Here is a 15,758-nt window from a genome sequence, read left to right as displayed (position 1 = left end):
TTGTGATCCCCAAACCCACACACACATGTGCACGCGCACACACAAACACACGCACGCACAAGTGCGTGACAGATTATTCCTTCCAAGTGACATTTTTTTTTCTCCCCTTGATTTTGGATCTCTCACTTGTGTCTGAATTGAAAACTCAAGTACCTCATCCCTGAATCTTTGAGCTTGAATCCTTTTTAGCCAACATCAAACTGATGGGAATGCGATAAGTACATGCCTTTAAGAAGCCAGCATTTTGTAAATTGATATTGTACACTGATGTTTAAATGTATTCATATGTGCCAGATATGCAGTGCTTCACAGAACAAAGGAAGTAGATTATACAAGATGATATAAGGCCATACTGGTTTGTTTACTGTGAAACAACCTTCTTGTGTTTCAGAATTGTTTCTTTGGGATTCCAGCATACTCTCTCTAGAGCACTGTTTCTCAAATTGTGCCTTTTATGGACTTGGCCCCTAGGATAGTCCAAGGGGGGCACAGGTGAAAGTTGTGCAAATGGGGGACCACTGTGCAAGACTGCGTGACCAACTGGTAGGACCTGGCACGTTTGAAAAAGATTAAGTACTCTGTGAGCCCTGTTCAATGAGTCCTGTGTCTCTTTACCTATAGACTTGTGATAGGGAGAACTCTGTTGCAATCTTTCTTAATTACCTCCAATTTGAAGGATTGTAATCTAAAATACTGAAAATGTGGGTCACTTGTATTATTTCCTCTTGTAGATTTTATAATATTTGAGCAGAAGACTATGGAACAGAAATTAATGGCTGCGTTAAACTTTCTCATTGCTCCTCCATCCTGGCTTTTCTTGAATTTCAGCAAATAATGTTTATTCTTGAAGTCACTAAGTGATTCTGGTTTATTATATACTTTGCTTTAGGGCTGGACAGAGCACTCAACAGTGAGTGCTTGCTTTGCCTGCAGGGGGCCTTGTTCCATCTCAGCACTAGGTGCAGCAGCTCCCCCATCTCTCCCTCCCCTCCCCCCTAACAAGGATACACACCTACACAGAGCCAGGATAGCCACTGGGGGTCATTGGGTGGACCCTCCTTCCCACCAAAATACCAAAAACATTACCTTTGCTTGAGGTAAGTAATAAACTTATTGCTTTCTCCATCTCTTCATTTAACGAGTGTTTTTAAACCAGGGATTCATATTAGCATGTAATATGAGGGCTTTGAAAGGAACTCTTGTTTGGGTTCTGGGGATACAGCTCCTTGATACTCAAGAGTATGCGGCTGTGGATTTTATGTCCAACATCAGAGAAAGTACTTGTGCCCAGATCCTATTCCTGGAGACTGAGAAATAGGGATCCAACCACATTTTTTTTCAAAGCCTCCCTCTGACTCTATTCTGCATCTCTAACTAATTCAGATACTGCTTACTACAAGTTTGCTCCTTTCTTGGTACTGAGGGCTCACATGCAGGCTAGGAAACATTTGCCACCCTCTGAAGCAGTGATTAGTAACCTGCCCTGTGCATCTTAGCCAACTCCAGATGACCAGGGTCTTCCTCGAGTTGAAGAAATCAGAGTCTCCGAAGAGTGGAGCCAGAGCACACTTTTTTTTTAAATTACTACCGGGTCGGTTCAGTTGTTGGAGTTAGGAACCTGGTGACAGCTGGTTGTGGCTACGCAAGGAGACAGGACTGAGTCAGAATGAGGCGAGTGCACCGAAGCCTGTCTTGGCAGAGCCAGGTCGGACGCAGTGCTAACCATCTGGTGTCGAGGAAGAACATTTGGAGCTGCTGTTTATTCATAGAACTATTCATGCTGAATTAATATGTGGGTAATGGTCTATGACTGTGGCTCTCCAACTTAAGTGTTCTTCTCAGAGTCACCTGGAGATTTGTTGAATTACAGATTACGGGGCTCAACATCAGTTTCTAATTCTATAGGTCTAGGAGGTCCCCGAGAATTTACGTTCCTAACAAGCTCTTGGGTGATAGTGAGGATCATGGGACTGTGGAAGTGTATACCTCCAGGCCTGTGCTTTGAAGCTATAATCAGTTATAATCATGAATCGCAGTGAATTCTTTCCACTGTTGAGTCAGAACGTTTTGTTAAAATAGTACAGTTCAGAGAAGGACTTGAGTTAAGACAAGTAAAAACAGTGCTTGACTGGGGGAGTAGCCAGAGGTTGGGATCTGTAGTTAGAATAAGGATGTCTGGAATATGAGTTGGAATTGCAGGCCTACAGCCCTAAGTATTTTAGCAACTATGTAACATCTTTAGCTAAGAGTCACAAAAGAAAGGGAGAAGTTCCACAGGGGTTAGGCACTTGTCTTTCATAAGGCCAATCCCAGTTTAACCCCCCAGCACCAGGGTATAGATGGTTATTGGCTCCCCTGAGCACTGCTTGTTTTGGCTCAAGAACCCCCTAAACACACACACACACACAGAGACACACACACACACGAGTGTTCAGGCAGTTCCTCATGACTGAGTCCTTCCTCTAATGACTGAGTCCTTCCTCTAAAAGCTTCCTCCTAAACTTCCTGTCCTATCTGACTCTCTGAAAGGTTAAAGTATATATATAATGCTTGTCCACTCAGAAAAGAAAGCGACCTCTTTGAAGATGGGTGCTTTTCTTCCTTATCCTCATTGCTCCTGGAACCCTGGACCCTGGCCTTAGGCCTAGAATAAATTTCTGTAGGAGGAAATAAGTGGTTTTTGTCACAGACATTGGTGAGTTTTAAGTGAAATCTATCTGGTCCGTGGTAATGGCTTCGGGTAAAATGCATGCTTTGCCATGCATAAGAGTTTGCATGCACACAAAAGGGTTTATTCCCCGGTACCGCACATACAGAAAAAGATTATGAAGTTGGTGCAATTTTAATTTGATACTGATGTTGCTGCTTTCATTTTTCTTTTCTTCCTCACAGCATGTTATGGAAAGCAAGCATTGTACTCAGTAGAGGAATATCTGTTGAGTATCGGTACTTCAAAGGGTGCTTTTTAGAACCAAAGGTATGTTGTCTTTGTCTATTTTCCAGTTTCTAATCAGCAAGCTTCTTTCAGAAGCAACTAGTTTAAAATCATTGAAAGTAAAGTGTGTTTAATTGAACAAAAAAAGGAAAATAGAAATAGATAAATAACATGTTAGTGCCAAAAGGGAAGGAAGCACTTGGAAAACAGAACTCAGAAGCAGACAAAGTCTGCAATGAGTTTTTAAGACTAATAGTAAGTATGTTCTGCAGGATACTTAAGATAAAATTAGTATTAATGATAAATGCTCTAGAGGTGTGCATTTTCTGTACTTTCGTAAACGAATTAGTAACCAGTTACAGGTATTTTTCTTTTTGTTTCATTTGTTAATCCTGTTGTGATGAGGATGTATTTAGTGGAGTATATAGCCGGCTTTAAGTGAGTAATTGTTTCCAAAGATTAGTTCACTTCAGCCATTTCTTCATGGATGCATTAACTCCTATCAAAACTAAAGTCATTTCTTGTAGAATTTTTTCAACAATGTTCATAGACTAAGATCTTTTGAAGACCTTTGGAGTATCTATTAAATCTACGTCTGCTTGCTTACAATGATTTATTATTTTGGACTTGTCTTAGTTAGAAAAGCAAAAAACTAATTCTTCCCTTTAAGAATTCTTACTTGCTGAGAAGATTCTTTCAGATTTTTTTTTTAAACCTTTGAACTCACTTAGACTGAGTGTGCATAAGTTGCAGGCAGGAGTCTAGATAGCAAACCATGAATTAAACCCTTTCGAAAAATGTATTTCTCTTTGGGGATGATGGAAAACTTGGTCCATGCGAAAAGTACAAGTAGCCACTGATTGCTCATTCTCTTAGCCACCATTACAGAACAGAAAAACTGACAACCCACTTTAGCTGTCTTTTGCACCTATTACTTTTCTTATTCCAAGAATGTGTTGTAAATAACAGTATTTAAATTACACTATGGGTGATCATTGTGTTGGCTTATCTTGACAGTCTCACCTTAATGACTTGATAAAAGATCATTATTTAACATAGGGATTATGCATTGTGCAAAGTTTTTCTGTATAAATTAAACAATTGGCCATAGACATAGAGTCATAGTATGCATAGCATTGAAAATATAAGGATCCTAGTATGTGAGATTGAGCTTTGTAATTTGAAATCAATTAAATTTTACACTAAGCTACCAGTTGCATAAGAAAAAATCATGAGTCGTTTGTGTGTAGTTTGCTAAAAGAAGACTGTTGTCAACACAAGTCAAATTAAGCCAACCTCAAGTTTTTTTCTCTTTATTAAAAATGTAACCAAAAGCAGCAAAATGAGTCCAAAATGCCTTTTTAAAAAAAAATTTGGCACATCTGCTTACAGTAAAAAAATCATTTCCCCCCCCTTGTAATACTTGCAAAAGTTTACAGTTTGTGTTGGTGAGTGTGTTTCTTTAAGTAGGTGCTCTGTATCGTGTACACATGTACCGTGTGATGCAGGGGCTGCCGTGGTAAGTATGTTTTTCCTGGAATAGAGTCAATAGCTGCATAAAATCCCATGCATATAGTTAGTGGGTTATTTAAACTCCACATGCCAGCTTAAAGTAACACTTCCTTTTAAGAGTTGGTGGCGCTTTTTAAATGAAACACGAAACTTTGTTAATTGTTCATTGTCGATAATAGGACCGATGTGCAAGGAATCTTACATAATGTGTGATGTATCTTACACCAATGTATTATGAATGTATTATAAAGTATGGTGTTATGGAAAGCAAAGTAGTTATGAAAGTAATTGGGAAACAGATAGGTTAAAAGAGTAACTTTATGTGTCAGGTGTTTGGCAGAGGTAGTCCCCTAAAGTAGTCACTGAGCCAGAGCAAAAACTTTGGTAATCTTGGGCAAGTCACTAGAATTTTAGATGTTAGATTCCTCATCTATCAAATCAGAGGTTTGATCTGTGGGTCTCTTTGGCTCCTTCCATTGCTAAAATTTAATTATAAATAAGTAAGTAAAACTTGACAATTCAAATTTCCTTTTCCACTTTGCTTCTTCAAGCATAGTTTTGAAATTGAGTTCTTTTTCTTTTAATTTTGCATAGCCATATGTTCTCATATGCTAGTAGTAAAATAATCTTTTGATCTGCCCAGTTAAAAATTTCTACAGGTTATAGATCAAAAAATTATTTAACAGCAAATAATGCTAGAAGTAGATATTTCTAAAATAAAAGATTGGTGAGTCTACAAGATGGTCCATTGATTTCATGTTTTCGCCAAAAATAATTTTGAATTACCCTATAACAGATAAAAAAAAAAAGATCTAGATCCTCCCTCTTATAGCCGAACTAGTGCAGTTACCTTTTACTAAAATGTAGGTGATTTTTAATTACACTTTCTTTGGAATTTTTTTTTTCATTTCAGTGGAAATAGCTCTTAGGTTTTGTTTGTTTAAAAGTTGGGTTTTTGGTTGTTGGGTTTTTTTTTTTTTTTTTTTTTTTTTTTTTGGTGGGAAAGGGGCGCCCAGTGGTGCTCTGGGGCTCCTGGCTTGTGTTTGCCTCTGCCCTGGGATCGGGTGGTGCCGGGGAAAGCCGGGCCTCCGCTCCTGCCCACTGCACTCTTTCTGGTCCTTGTTCTTAATTTTTAATGGTGTTAAAACTCATTCATATATAGATTCTTTGTTCTTTCCCACCTCTTTCCCCACCCACCCTTAATTTCCCGGTAACCATTTAAATCCTTTTAACAAAAGAATTGATCATCTGCAGTTATCAGATGCGTACTTTCAAAATATCTGACTGCCGCTTTATACACACTGATACCTTTCTTTTTTTGTTTTTTGACTTCTCTCATGAGCCATGTCAAGGGGACAGAAACCAGAGCCTTCTGCATGCAAATCATGCTCTGGCAGACCCACCACAATTTCTTTTCTTTCTTTTTTTTTTTTTTTGGGTCTTTGTTTTGTGGGTCACACCTGGCAGTGCTCAGGGCTTACTCCTAGCTCTGCTCTCAGGAATCATTTCAGGTGAGGCCCAGGGGATCAGATGGGGCACCGGGGATTGAACCCAGGTTGATCACATGCAAGACAAGGAAGGACCTACCTGCTGTCCTGTTGCTCCGGCCCCCCAATTCGATTTCTCAGTGTCATAAAATCACATGAATGCTAACTGTCCTCAGCGGTTTGCTTCCCACTCGAATCCTTTCCGAAATACCTGCCAGCACAGTTTGCTTTGCTCATTCCGAGGTTTGCTCATTCCGTTTTTCTTACTGGTCTTATTAATAGTAATCTAGTGTGCAGGAGAGCGCAGCAGACGAAGCACAGGTTTGCAGCCAGGAGGTCTGGGTTGCATTTCTGGTAACCAAATTTTTTTTTTTAAGTAATTTAAAAATAACTATAGTTTTAACCTCTGACATCATTGCTAAAATTTCCTCTGGACCCCTTGTACATGTGTATTTTCTATTCTTTCAACTTTTGTGAAAAGAAAAGGATGAGCAGCATTTTGAGTTCACATTTTTTATTATAAATGAAAGTATTGATAGTATGTGATTGGTTGATAGTTTTGATTGTTTTAAATTTTTAAAAAATCACACCTACTTGTTGATCTTATTTCTCTCTTTGTTGATGTAGCTGAATAACGTCTGCAACAATTTAAGAAATCACGAAATTTTTTTTTTGCAGAAAGTTTTTTTTATTGTGTGTGTATTTGTTAGTATGCATATTTGAAAGTGTCCCAGTAGTTATCTGATTTAATATATGCTAAATTATGTGACTTTACTGGTACTGTTAATGGAATATTGTGTAAGACTGATACTGTTACTTATTTCTTTTCCCTCTTTTTGGTGGGACTTATCCCAGTGCCCGGGATAAGGGGGTAGGGGTTGGGCATGCAGTGCCTGGGATCCTGCCAGGGCGTGGGTGCATGAGAGTTTGCACCCTTCCTCCGTACCAGCTCCCTGGCTCCTCCAGGTACTCTTATTTATTTATTTTTTATTTCTCAAACAGCCACCTCTTGCTGATTTTAATACGATTAAAATTACTGCAGCCTTTTACAGATCTTAAACTTTATTTTTTGGGTCACACCCGGCAAGGGCTTGCTCCTGACTCTGTGCTCAGGAATCACTCCTGGCAGTGTTGTATAGGGTACCAGGGATCGAACCCGAATCAGCAGCATGCAGGTCAAATGCCCTCCCCCTGGTTTCCCCCTGTACTGTCGCTCTGGCTCTACTCTCAGTGATTCTTGACCCAGGAGCAGCTCTGAGGCTCATCTCAGGGCCACGAGGACCACACCCAGCAGTGGTCGTTGCAGAGCCAGGTGGTGCCAGGGATTTCACTCCTGACTTCATGCATGTAAGGCATGTGCTCTGCCCTTGCACCTGCACTGCCCTTGAAGCTGCTCTGCTTTTTAAGCTTTCTGGTTCCTGGGCCCCAGGAAGGATCTTTCTAAGATCTTGAAGGATTAGTGATTACATGTGCATGTTTTAGAGTTATCACTAGGCATTAAGGTTTTTTTTTTTAAATTTAAGCTACAATTTAAAATTTTCTTTTAAAGTTTAGTAAAGCACTATATCAATTTTTCAGGGTCATTGTATTTTAAAACCTGGTTCTTCTATTTTTCAATATTATGTACCAGCCAACATGGATTTGATAGTGTAATAGCTAGTATCAATTATGACTTACCTATTGAATCAACAATCCTTTGGACTTTCTCACATTCCACTCTGTTGAGCCTAGGTTATTTTAGGCTGTGAAGAGTGAGTCTCTTATTAAATTTACCAATGAAATATGTTCTCCAGCAAATATTTAATCTACGTAACTTTTCTTATACAAGTATAGGTGCTGTGCTAATACTTTGTAAAGTTACATAACATCTAAATTTACACAAAACGCCTTTCCTCAATCTGGCTATTCTCCCTGCTGACATTTAATATTACATTCTCAGGCTGGAGCGATAGCACAGCGGATAGGGCATTTGCCTTGCACGCGGCCGACCCGGGTTCGATTCCCAGCATCCCATATGGTCCCCTGAGCACCACCAGGAGTAATTCCTGAGTGCAAAGCCAGGAGTAGCTGGCAGAGCCAGGAGTAGCCCCTGTGTATTGCCAGGTGTGACCCAAAAAGAAAAAAAAGACCAACCAAGCAAACAACATATATTCTTGATATCCTTTCAACTCTAGTGGAGGGGCAGGGTGGGGGGAAGAGCTGTCTGGTGTGTTCAGAAAGATGCTGGTGTATTGAGAGTCACTCTGGATTGCTGACTTCGCACTCAGGGATCACTGCTGGTGGGGCTTAGGGGACCATCCAGTACTCGGGATCGAACCCAGGCCTCCTCCAGACCGTGGAATGGGCTACCTTCCTTTCCATCCCCAGCCTTGTCACCTTGCATAAGACTAGATTTGTACCATTTTTGCAGTAAAGAGGATTTTTGAGAGACACACAACAGAGGACATGGGAGAGATGGATTAAGGAATAAGTCCTTTCAGGCTCCTTATCAGTAAGAAACGTAGTTCATTGGGCTGGCGAGATAGCACAGGAGGTAAGGCACTTGCCTTGCATTGGGCTGATGTGGCCGTGTGCAGTGCCCCAAATTCAGCCCACAGTAGCCCCTGAGCACCACCAGGCATGGCCCACACTAACCCCTCCCCCCCAAAGAAAGAAACATTATGCCTATTTTCAGTACAAGGCATTTGCATCATTTGAGAAATTGAAAGTTTAGAAGAAAGCATAAAAAAACAAGGGTGGAGGATATAACTCAGTGACAGATGATTTACTTTGCATGTATGTGTCCCTGAGTTTGATCCCCAGCACTGAAAAAAATAGATTTTTAGACACTGACAGGAAAATATTCAGATTTGTCTTGCTTTCTGTGTAAACACGGTAAGATTGTACCATCCTTTAGGCTGACCGGCTTCGCATTTGTTTTTGGTTGAGTCACATCTGTTGCTGTCTGAGGGTTGCTTCCACTGGTGCTCAGGGACCGTGTGTTGCCTGATTGGACCCAGGCTTCCTGCATGCAAAGCATGTGCTCAGCCTGTTCAGCGATCTCTCTGGCCCGCGTTTGTATGTTTAAAAGATTTCCTCAGCCTGCCAATTCAGTTAACTCAGCCTGCCAATTTAATACCTTTTAACAAAGAGGTATTAAATTAGGAAAAAAAGAGAGAGATTTCCTGTATTATCCCAGGATTAATGATTTGAATGAATAATGCTGTTTTAGGTTCAGTAAGCTGAAAGATTACTAGTTTTGAAAGTGATTTTTAACCTTGGTTTTAGTGACAAAATTATCTCCTATTTATTTGATGTGCCTAATTTATGTTAAATCAATCTATCTTATTTATTTAATATAATTATTTGACATATTTACTATTAAATGTAATTACTACTAAATTTGTTAATTATAATAGAAAAGAGTACTAAAAGCCATCGAAAAGTATACAGAGAAAAGCTTATATAAGATATTTGGGGGTAAGGGGTGTGGTTCTCAGGGCTTAGTCCTGGCTCTGCTCAGGGGTCACTCCTAGTGGTGCTCACAAGACCATATGTGGCATTAGGGATTTGAACTGGGGTCAGCTCTGTACAAAGCCAGTGCCTCAAGCCCTGCACTTTCAGGCATCTATGATAGACTTTTAAAATAAAAGTATATGTAATATTTGCCTTGAAAAAGATCTGGATTACATATAAAAATGTTGGGTCTTTTTTTTTTCTTCTTTAAATTTTAGCAAATTTACTTAGAAAACATACGAAAATAATGTTTCTTATCATAAAATTTGTATTCAAGGATTTTATTTTGGTTCAGTTTAATTCTAATTTTGTTAATTTAGAAAACATGGTAAATTGGGAAGCCCTTAATACCTTACGTTCTTTACATATACACATACATACATGTGAACCTTTTCTGTAGCTTTATCTTTTTAAGTCACTATATATTATCAATAATACATAAACAATTTTTTTCAGTAAGATATAATTTATAAACTTCTAAGTTGTAAGAATAAAATTATCTATTAGTAACATCCTCCCTCCCCCACTTTTGTTTTTTGGTTTTGGGCCACACCTGGTGGTACTCAGGGATTATTCCTGACTCTTGTTTTCTGGGATCATTCCAGTAGTGTTCAGGGGACCATAATGGGGTGTTGGGGATCTAACCCTGCACAGCCAGCGCCCTGCCCACCATCCCTCCACCCCCAGTTGTTAGTACCCCTTATACAGAACTTGTTCTACACATTTATCCATGTGTGTGTCCTTTAAGGGTTTTCTTTGATCTGTAGAAATACTCGTTATTAAGATCTGAGAACTCTGCCTTTCTTCCTGTTTTCTATATTCTTCTTAAGTATATAAATACACATATATCCATCAAACAAAGATCTTTATTGTACCCTCATGCTCCATGAAATACTTGTGATAATCTTACTGTCATATAGAGTTTAGGCTTTTTCCGGACACTTGAAGACTTGCTTAAGATATCTTTTCCATTCACATTGATTTCTGACACACAAAACTAAAAGTATTTTAGGTTAACTTTACTGCATAATTAATAATCGTTGAAGAATAAAGTGGGTTTTTATTTTTTATTTTTTGATTGAGGGCTGTAGGCAGATTTCGCAGTGGGTTTGAGATGGTTTTGTGTGCTAGTTTGTCTAATTTTTCCCCCCAGTTTACTGCTTCACCCCTATTTTCTTCCAGCACTCATCATGTTTTGTGACCTGGTACATTCTTGGTTTTTGGCATATAACATTGGTAATTAACAAGATGAATCTTTTGGTTTCATATTTAGAATAAGACTTAGGCCACAAACATCTTATGGAGTCTTGGGTAGAAAATAAGATATAAGAAATTATTGCAGACGTTTAACTTTTAAATTGCAGACTATCGGTGGTCCATGTCAAGTCATAGTTCACAAGTGGGAGACTCATCTACAACCACGATCAATAACCCCTTTAGGTATGGGCATTAACTGCATCTGTTTGAGGCATATGCATAAAGTTACTAATATGCTGCACAATGGCTTAGTGGGATTTGATAAATTTTTTAAATTCTTGAGTATTAAGGCCAATGGCGTTGTCAGTACTACAACTTTCACGTTAGCATTTCATGGATCTTTCAAAACTAAACATTTCTTAATTGCTTTTCTTTATACATTTATTAGAAATGCTTGCCTAGTTATTTTAATTGTCTTGAGTTAACTTAATATTGATGAAACTTTTGATTTGGAGTAGTTATTTATAAAGTTATCAACAAAGTTAATAAATGAATATTCTTGACTGAGCACCCAGGGCTTTATTTGATTACTTGCTCAGAGAACTTGTAGAACATTTGAGGAAGGAGTTAACCTACAACAAAGCTTCTTATATTTTTTAATTTGAGGAGTAAGAGTAAATTATTCGATTCTGTGTTTTTTTGTGAACTAGTAGATACGTGAATAAACTTGTATGAATGAATTCCAATTTCTTGGGTGTATTTTCCTCCTAATTTATTTAAATACCCTGCCGGCTATATTAAAGTCAATATTCAGCTATATTTTTAAACATTATTCAGTTTTCTTATGCTTAAAAATAGCATTTCTCTTCATACAAGTATTTTTTAACTTCATTTTCTGTACTGAGATCAAAATTTAAAGATCACTTAACATACTTTAAATTACTCTCTTGGAGTCATCTACAGATTGACTTGGCGCTACGAAGTATATCTTTCATTTTCTAGAGCAAATTAGAATTTAAACATACAAAATACTTTGCCAGAAATTAGCTTAGTTGAGGAAGTAGTAAGAGATTTTGCTTTACCCTCTACTTAGGATGTATCTCCTTTAAACAGATCTCATTCCATCCTCTTTATTGGATTTTCCTCTTTGTATGTTTTAATACATTTTTGTAGTTATTTATAATTTTTATGGTAGTGTGTTTTAGAATTCTAATAGTCCCATATTGAGGCTGGAAATGTGGTACTAGGTAACAAAACATTTTAAAGTAATTTGCATTTTGAGACATCTTGCAATCAAGTATATTTTTTACTGTGGGAAGTGGGATGATTTCATTTCTGGTCTTGAACATAAATTGATAGTTGTGGAAAGTACAGTTCCTAAACTTGAGAGCTGTGTGCAGTCTACCAGAGAATCTTTATTGGCAGCTGTCATGCTTATCTTAACAAATACTTCAGACTTATGTTTAAGGTAAACTGAGAAGGAAGTAAGAGGAAAGGTAATTATATATCTTACTCAAGAGGTTGGGGCTTTACAGTTAAAATCTATAGTTCAAGTTTCATAGCTTCATAGTTGCAATTTCTGTTAGAAGGGAATGTCCTAGCACTTACTCTTTTGGTAGTTCCTCACAGCTCTGTATATGCAGGTAAGTTAACGCTGTTTGTAAAGCTTTAGCTGGCTATAGAGCATAGTTGGGATTTGAGAGGACTATATCTAGACAATTCAGATTATGTGCTACATGAGAATAAGCATTTTAATTGTGCCAAGACTTTTGGTTTGAAAAATGAACCAGGAGATAGCTTTGCCCAGCAACCTGTGCACCTCGTGTTGGTGGGTATAGAAGTTCCTCTTGGTGCTTCTAGAGCCACCTCTCTGGGTAGTTTTCTTAATCTTCTAACAACTTTGAGTAGTCACCAAAGTATGTGAGAACTATTACTATTTGATAGCCTCCTTAAAGTAATTCTTTATTGAGGGCTACAATAAACATGCTTATTCACTTTGGGTTGCTTTGAAATTTTGGATTTAATATTTTTAAAAAATTCTTAAGATGGGTGTTTTCTCAATTTGCTGTGCATGCATCACAAATTTTAACTGGGTTTTTATTTTCCTTCAATTCTAGAAAGTGAAATTATTATTGATGATGGGCAATTTGGAATCCACAGTAAGTAAAAATGAGTTTTGAAATTCTTTACTGATGTGATTGAGATGTTACTGTATAACATTAGAAACAGTAAGGAAATATGGTAAGGTATGATATTGGAAATAGACTAGATCCCAGAAACAAGTACACTCTGCTAAATTGTCATTTTTTAAATTTTTTTAAGTTTTTTTTATTTTTTAATGAATCACCGTGAGGTAGAGTTACAGACTCACAAACTTTCGTGCTTATGTTTCAAGTAGTCATTTCTAGTGTAATCCCTTCCTTCCTTCCTTTGTGTTTTCTTTTTGCTTCTCTTGCCTTCCCTCTTCTCCCCTCCCCTCTGTTCCCTTCCCTTCTCTTTACTTTTTCTTGCCACACCTGACTCTTGCACTCAGGCACCACTTATGGTAGGTTTTAGGGAATTATCTGTGTTGCCAGGGATCAAACCTAGGTTGACTGTATAGTCAACTGTATGGAAGGCAAACATTGCTGTCTGTATTATCTCTCCTTCCTTTCAATATAATTCTTATGAATTATAAGAATTGCCTTGGTTCATTTGGTTTGCCTTGCAACTTTGTCAGTTGTATGCAAGGCAGGTCCATTACCTGCTGTATTATCTCTCCGCTCCTTCAATATAATTCTTATGTTTTCTTTGCTTATTGTTGACCTAGGTTCAGTCAATGGCACCACGTAAGTGCAGCAAAAGAATGATCCCTGAGCGCAGAGCCAACAGTAGGCCCTAAGCAGTGGCCAAAATAACCTGATAAACGGGAGCAATTCCCGGTGGAGCTGTGAAACCACCAGGGTCACGCCCAGTGGAGCTCATGGGCACCCCGCACATGCAAGGCATGTGTTCTACCACTTGAGTTATCTCTCAGCCTTATAGAATCTTTAACAATTGACAAGTCAGGGCTGGAGAGATAGGCCAGCAGGTGGGTAGCCTTGCACGCTACCCACCCAACTTCAATACCATATGGTCCCACCCGAGCACCTCTAGGAGTAATTACTGAGTGCAGAGTCAGGAGTAAACCCTGAGCATCACTGGGTGTGGCTCTAAAACAAAGAAAACCAATTAACAGTTCAGTTAGGAAGTAATTTTACCTCTGAGTGTTCAAGATGTTATGCTCTTGAATATTTTTCCACTTCAATAAATATTTTAACTCCAGAGGATTCGAGTTTTCCCCTCAATTATTTGAAATACCATAGTCTAGCAGGGTTATTAGCCCAACTGCATTTTCATTTAAATTCTACACTGTAGAAGTATACAAGTATAGTGGGTGGGTGGAATGTGTGGTTACTCTGACGCTGAGCGGGAGAGAAAGAAGTGGCTGCCAACCAGTCTGTTTTCCTATTGACTGACAAGATGCAGGGCCTGAGTTTCTGTTGGTGGTTTTACTCCCTGTGTGTGTTTGTGCACTGTAGCAGGGTACTCTGGTAGTATTTGTGGATAGGAATTCTACTTTGACTTAATTTTGTTTGGGATTATTTGTAAGTTAGTCTAAAATAGCTTTCTTCTAGGGGCAATTCTCCTTATTTTGAGATGTTATTTATCAGCATGTTTTAGAGAACTCTTTGTGGCGTTGTTTTCACATTCTTCAATTATAATTAATGCATATGACATCCTTTCCCTGAATCTTTTTATGTATTTATGTATGTATGTATTTATTTATTTATTTTGGGTCACACCTGGCAATGCACAGGGGTTGCTCCTGGCTTTGCACTCAGGAATTACTCCTGGCGGTGCTCAGGGGATCATATGGGATGCTGGGCATCAAACCTGGGTTGGCCGCGTGCAAGGGAAACACCCCTACCCACTGTGCTATCGCTCCAGCCCCTTGAACCATTTTAATACTAATTTATGGTTAGAAGAGGCAATATTCCTCTCCATTTCCCACCTTTTGGTGAAGGAAGGGGTGAGTTTGAGGGGGAAGGAGTCGTTGCTGTTATCCTAAACCTGGTTTTAGTTAAATTTTCTTACTTCAATTTTAGTTAACATTTGCTAGAGAAAACTGTTTCTCCAAGTTTATATATTTCTGTAGAGTTTTTAAAATTAAGAGATGGTAGTGATTTAAATTTTATAATTGGAAAATTAGTGTTTTTATGTTAGATTGAAGGATTTTTAAGTCCCATTGGTGAAAAGCTTAGGTACAAAATAATTTGCTGCTCAATGAAAAGTTTTTAACTATGATAGTATGTAACTTCAAGTGAAGCAGTACTAATACAGTGTATACAGTGTTACCACAATTATTTATATTATAAACATTACACTTTACGGTAGAATATATAAAAATTTAAATACTGAATTGATCACAGTAACAACAAGTTTCAAAATGGAGACGTTACTGGGCCCACTCGAGCAAATTGATGAACAACGGGAGGACAGTGGACAGTGGATCTAGTTTTGTCTTTTTGTTTGTTTGTTTAACCTCAGCCCCCAGCAGAAATGACATACTTAGTACCAGCTGACACTCTCTTGTGGTGCTTTGGCTGTGTAATAATGACCCTTCTGGAACAGCAGCTAGGTTAAACGCTGCTTGGAATATGTATTCTTTCCAGTACAGGCTGTGTTCACATTAATAATGAGCTCAGTAAGAATATCTTGCTGCTTGCCTGTTTTTGTTTTTGTGCCATACCTGAGTTTAGGGATTATTCCTTGCTCTGCAATCAGGGATCATTCCTGGTAGGGTTCAGAGGAGCATATGGTATACCCAAGATAGAGCCTGGCTTGGACGTGCAAGGCAAGCGTCCTACCCACGGCACTATCCTTCTGGCCCCTCTTTAGGTGTTTATTTATTCTTTTGTTGTTCATGGCCACTGACTGGTCTCTTGTTTGTTTGTTTGTTTGTTTGTTTGTTTGTTTCTGGGTTTGGAGGCTGCCCCTGGTGGTACCCAGGGTTTATTCCTGGCTCTGTACTCAGGCTGGTGTTCCTTGGGAGATCCCGTGGCATGTCGGGAACTGAGCCCGAGACCACCGTGCGCTCACTGTGCCCTGTC

At 38.6% G+C, this 15,758-nt stretch overlaps 1 protein-coding gene across 2 annotated transcripts in view; it reads left to right on the top strand.

The window, feature by feature from the left end:
- The window catches only part of GPCPD1 (glycerophosphocholine phosphodiesterase 1), a 57,685-nt gene that overhangs the window by 10,810 nt on the left and 31,117 nt on the right, over window positions 1-15,758 (top strand). For both annotated transcript variants that reach the window (XM_056121243.1, XM_056121242.1), the window contains exons 4-6: window positions 2,893-2,977; window positions 10,794-10,869; window positions 12,744-12,785. In XM_056121243.1, the coding sequence (XP_055977218.1) occupies window positions 2,893-2,977; window positions 10,794-10,869; window positions 12,744-12,785 (203 nt within the window). The remainder of the gene's footprint in view (window positions 1-2,892; window positions 2,978-10,793; window positions 10,870-12,743; window positions 12,786-15,758) is intronic.

The sequence above is a fragment of the Sorex fumeus genome, unplaced genomic scaffold, assembly GCF_029834395.1.
Source record: "Sorex fumeus unplaced genomic scaffold, SorFum_2.1 ptg000044l, whole genome shotgun sequence".
Lineage (NCBI taxonomy): Eukaryota > Metazoa > Chordata > Mammalia > Eulipotyphla > Soricidae > Sorex > Sorex fumeus.
The sequence above is the reverse complement of the archived record's forward strand: the minus strand, read 5'-3'. Positions and strand labels throughout refer to the sequence as shown.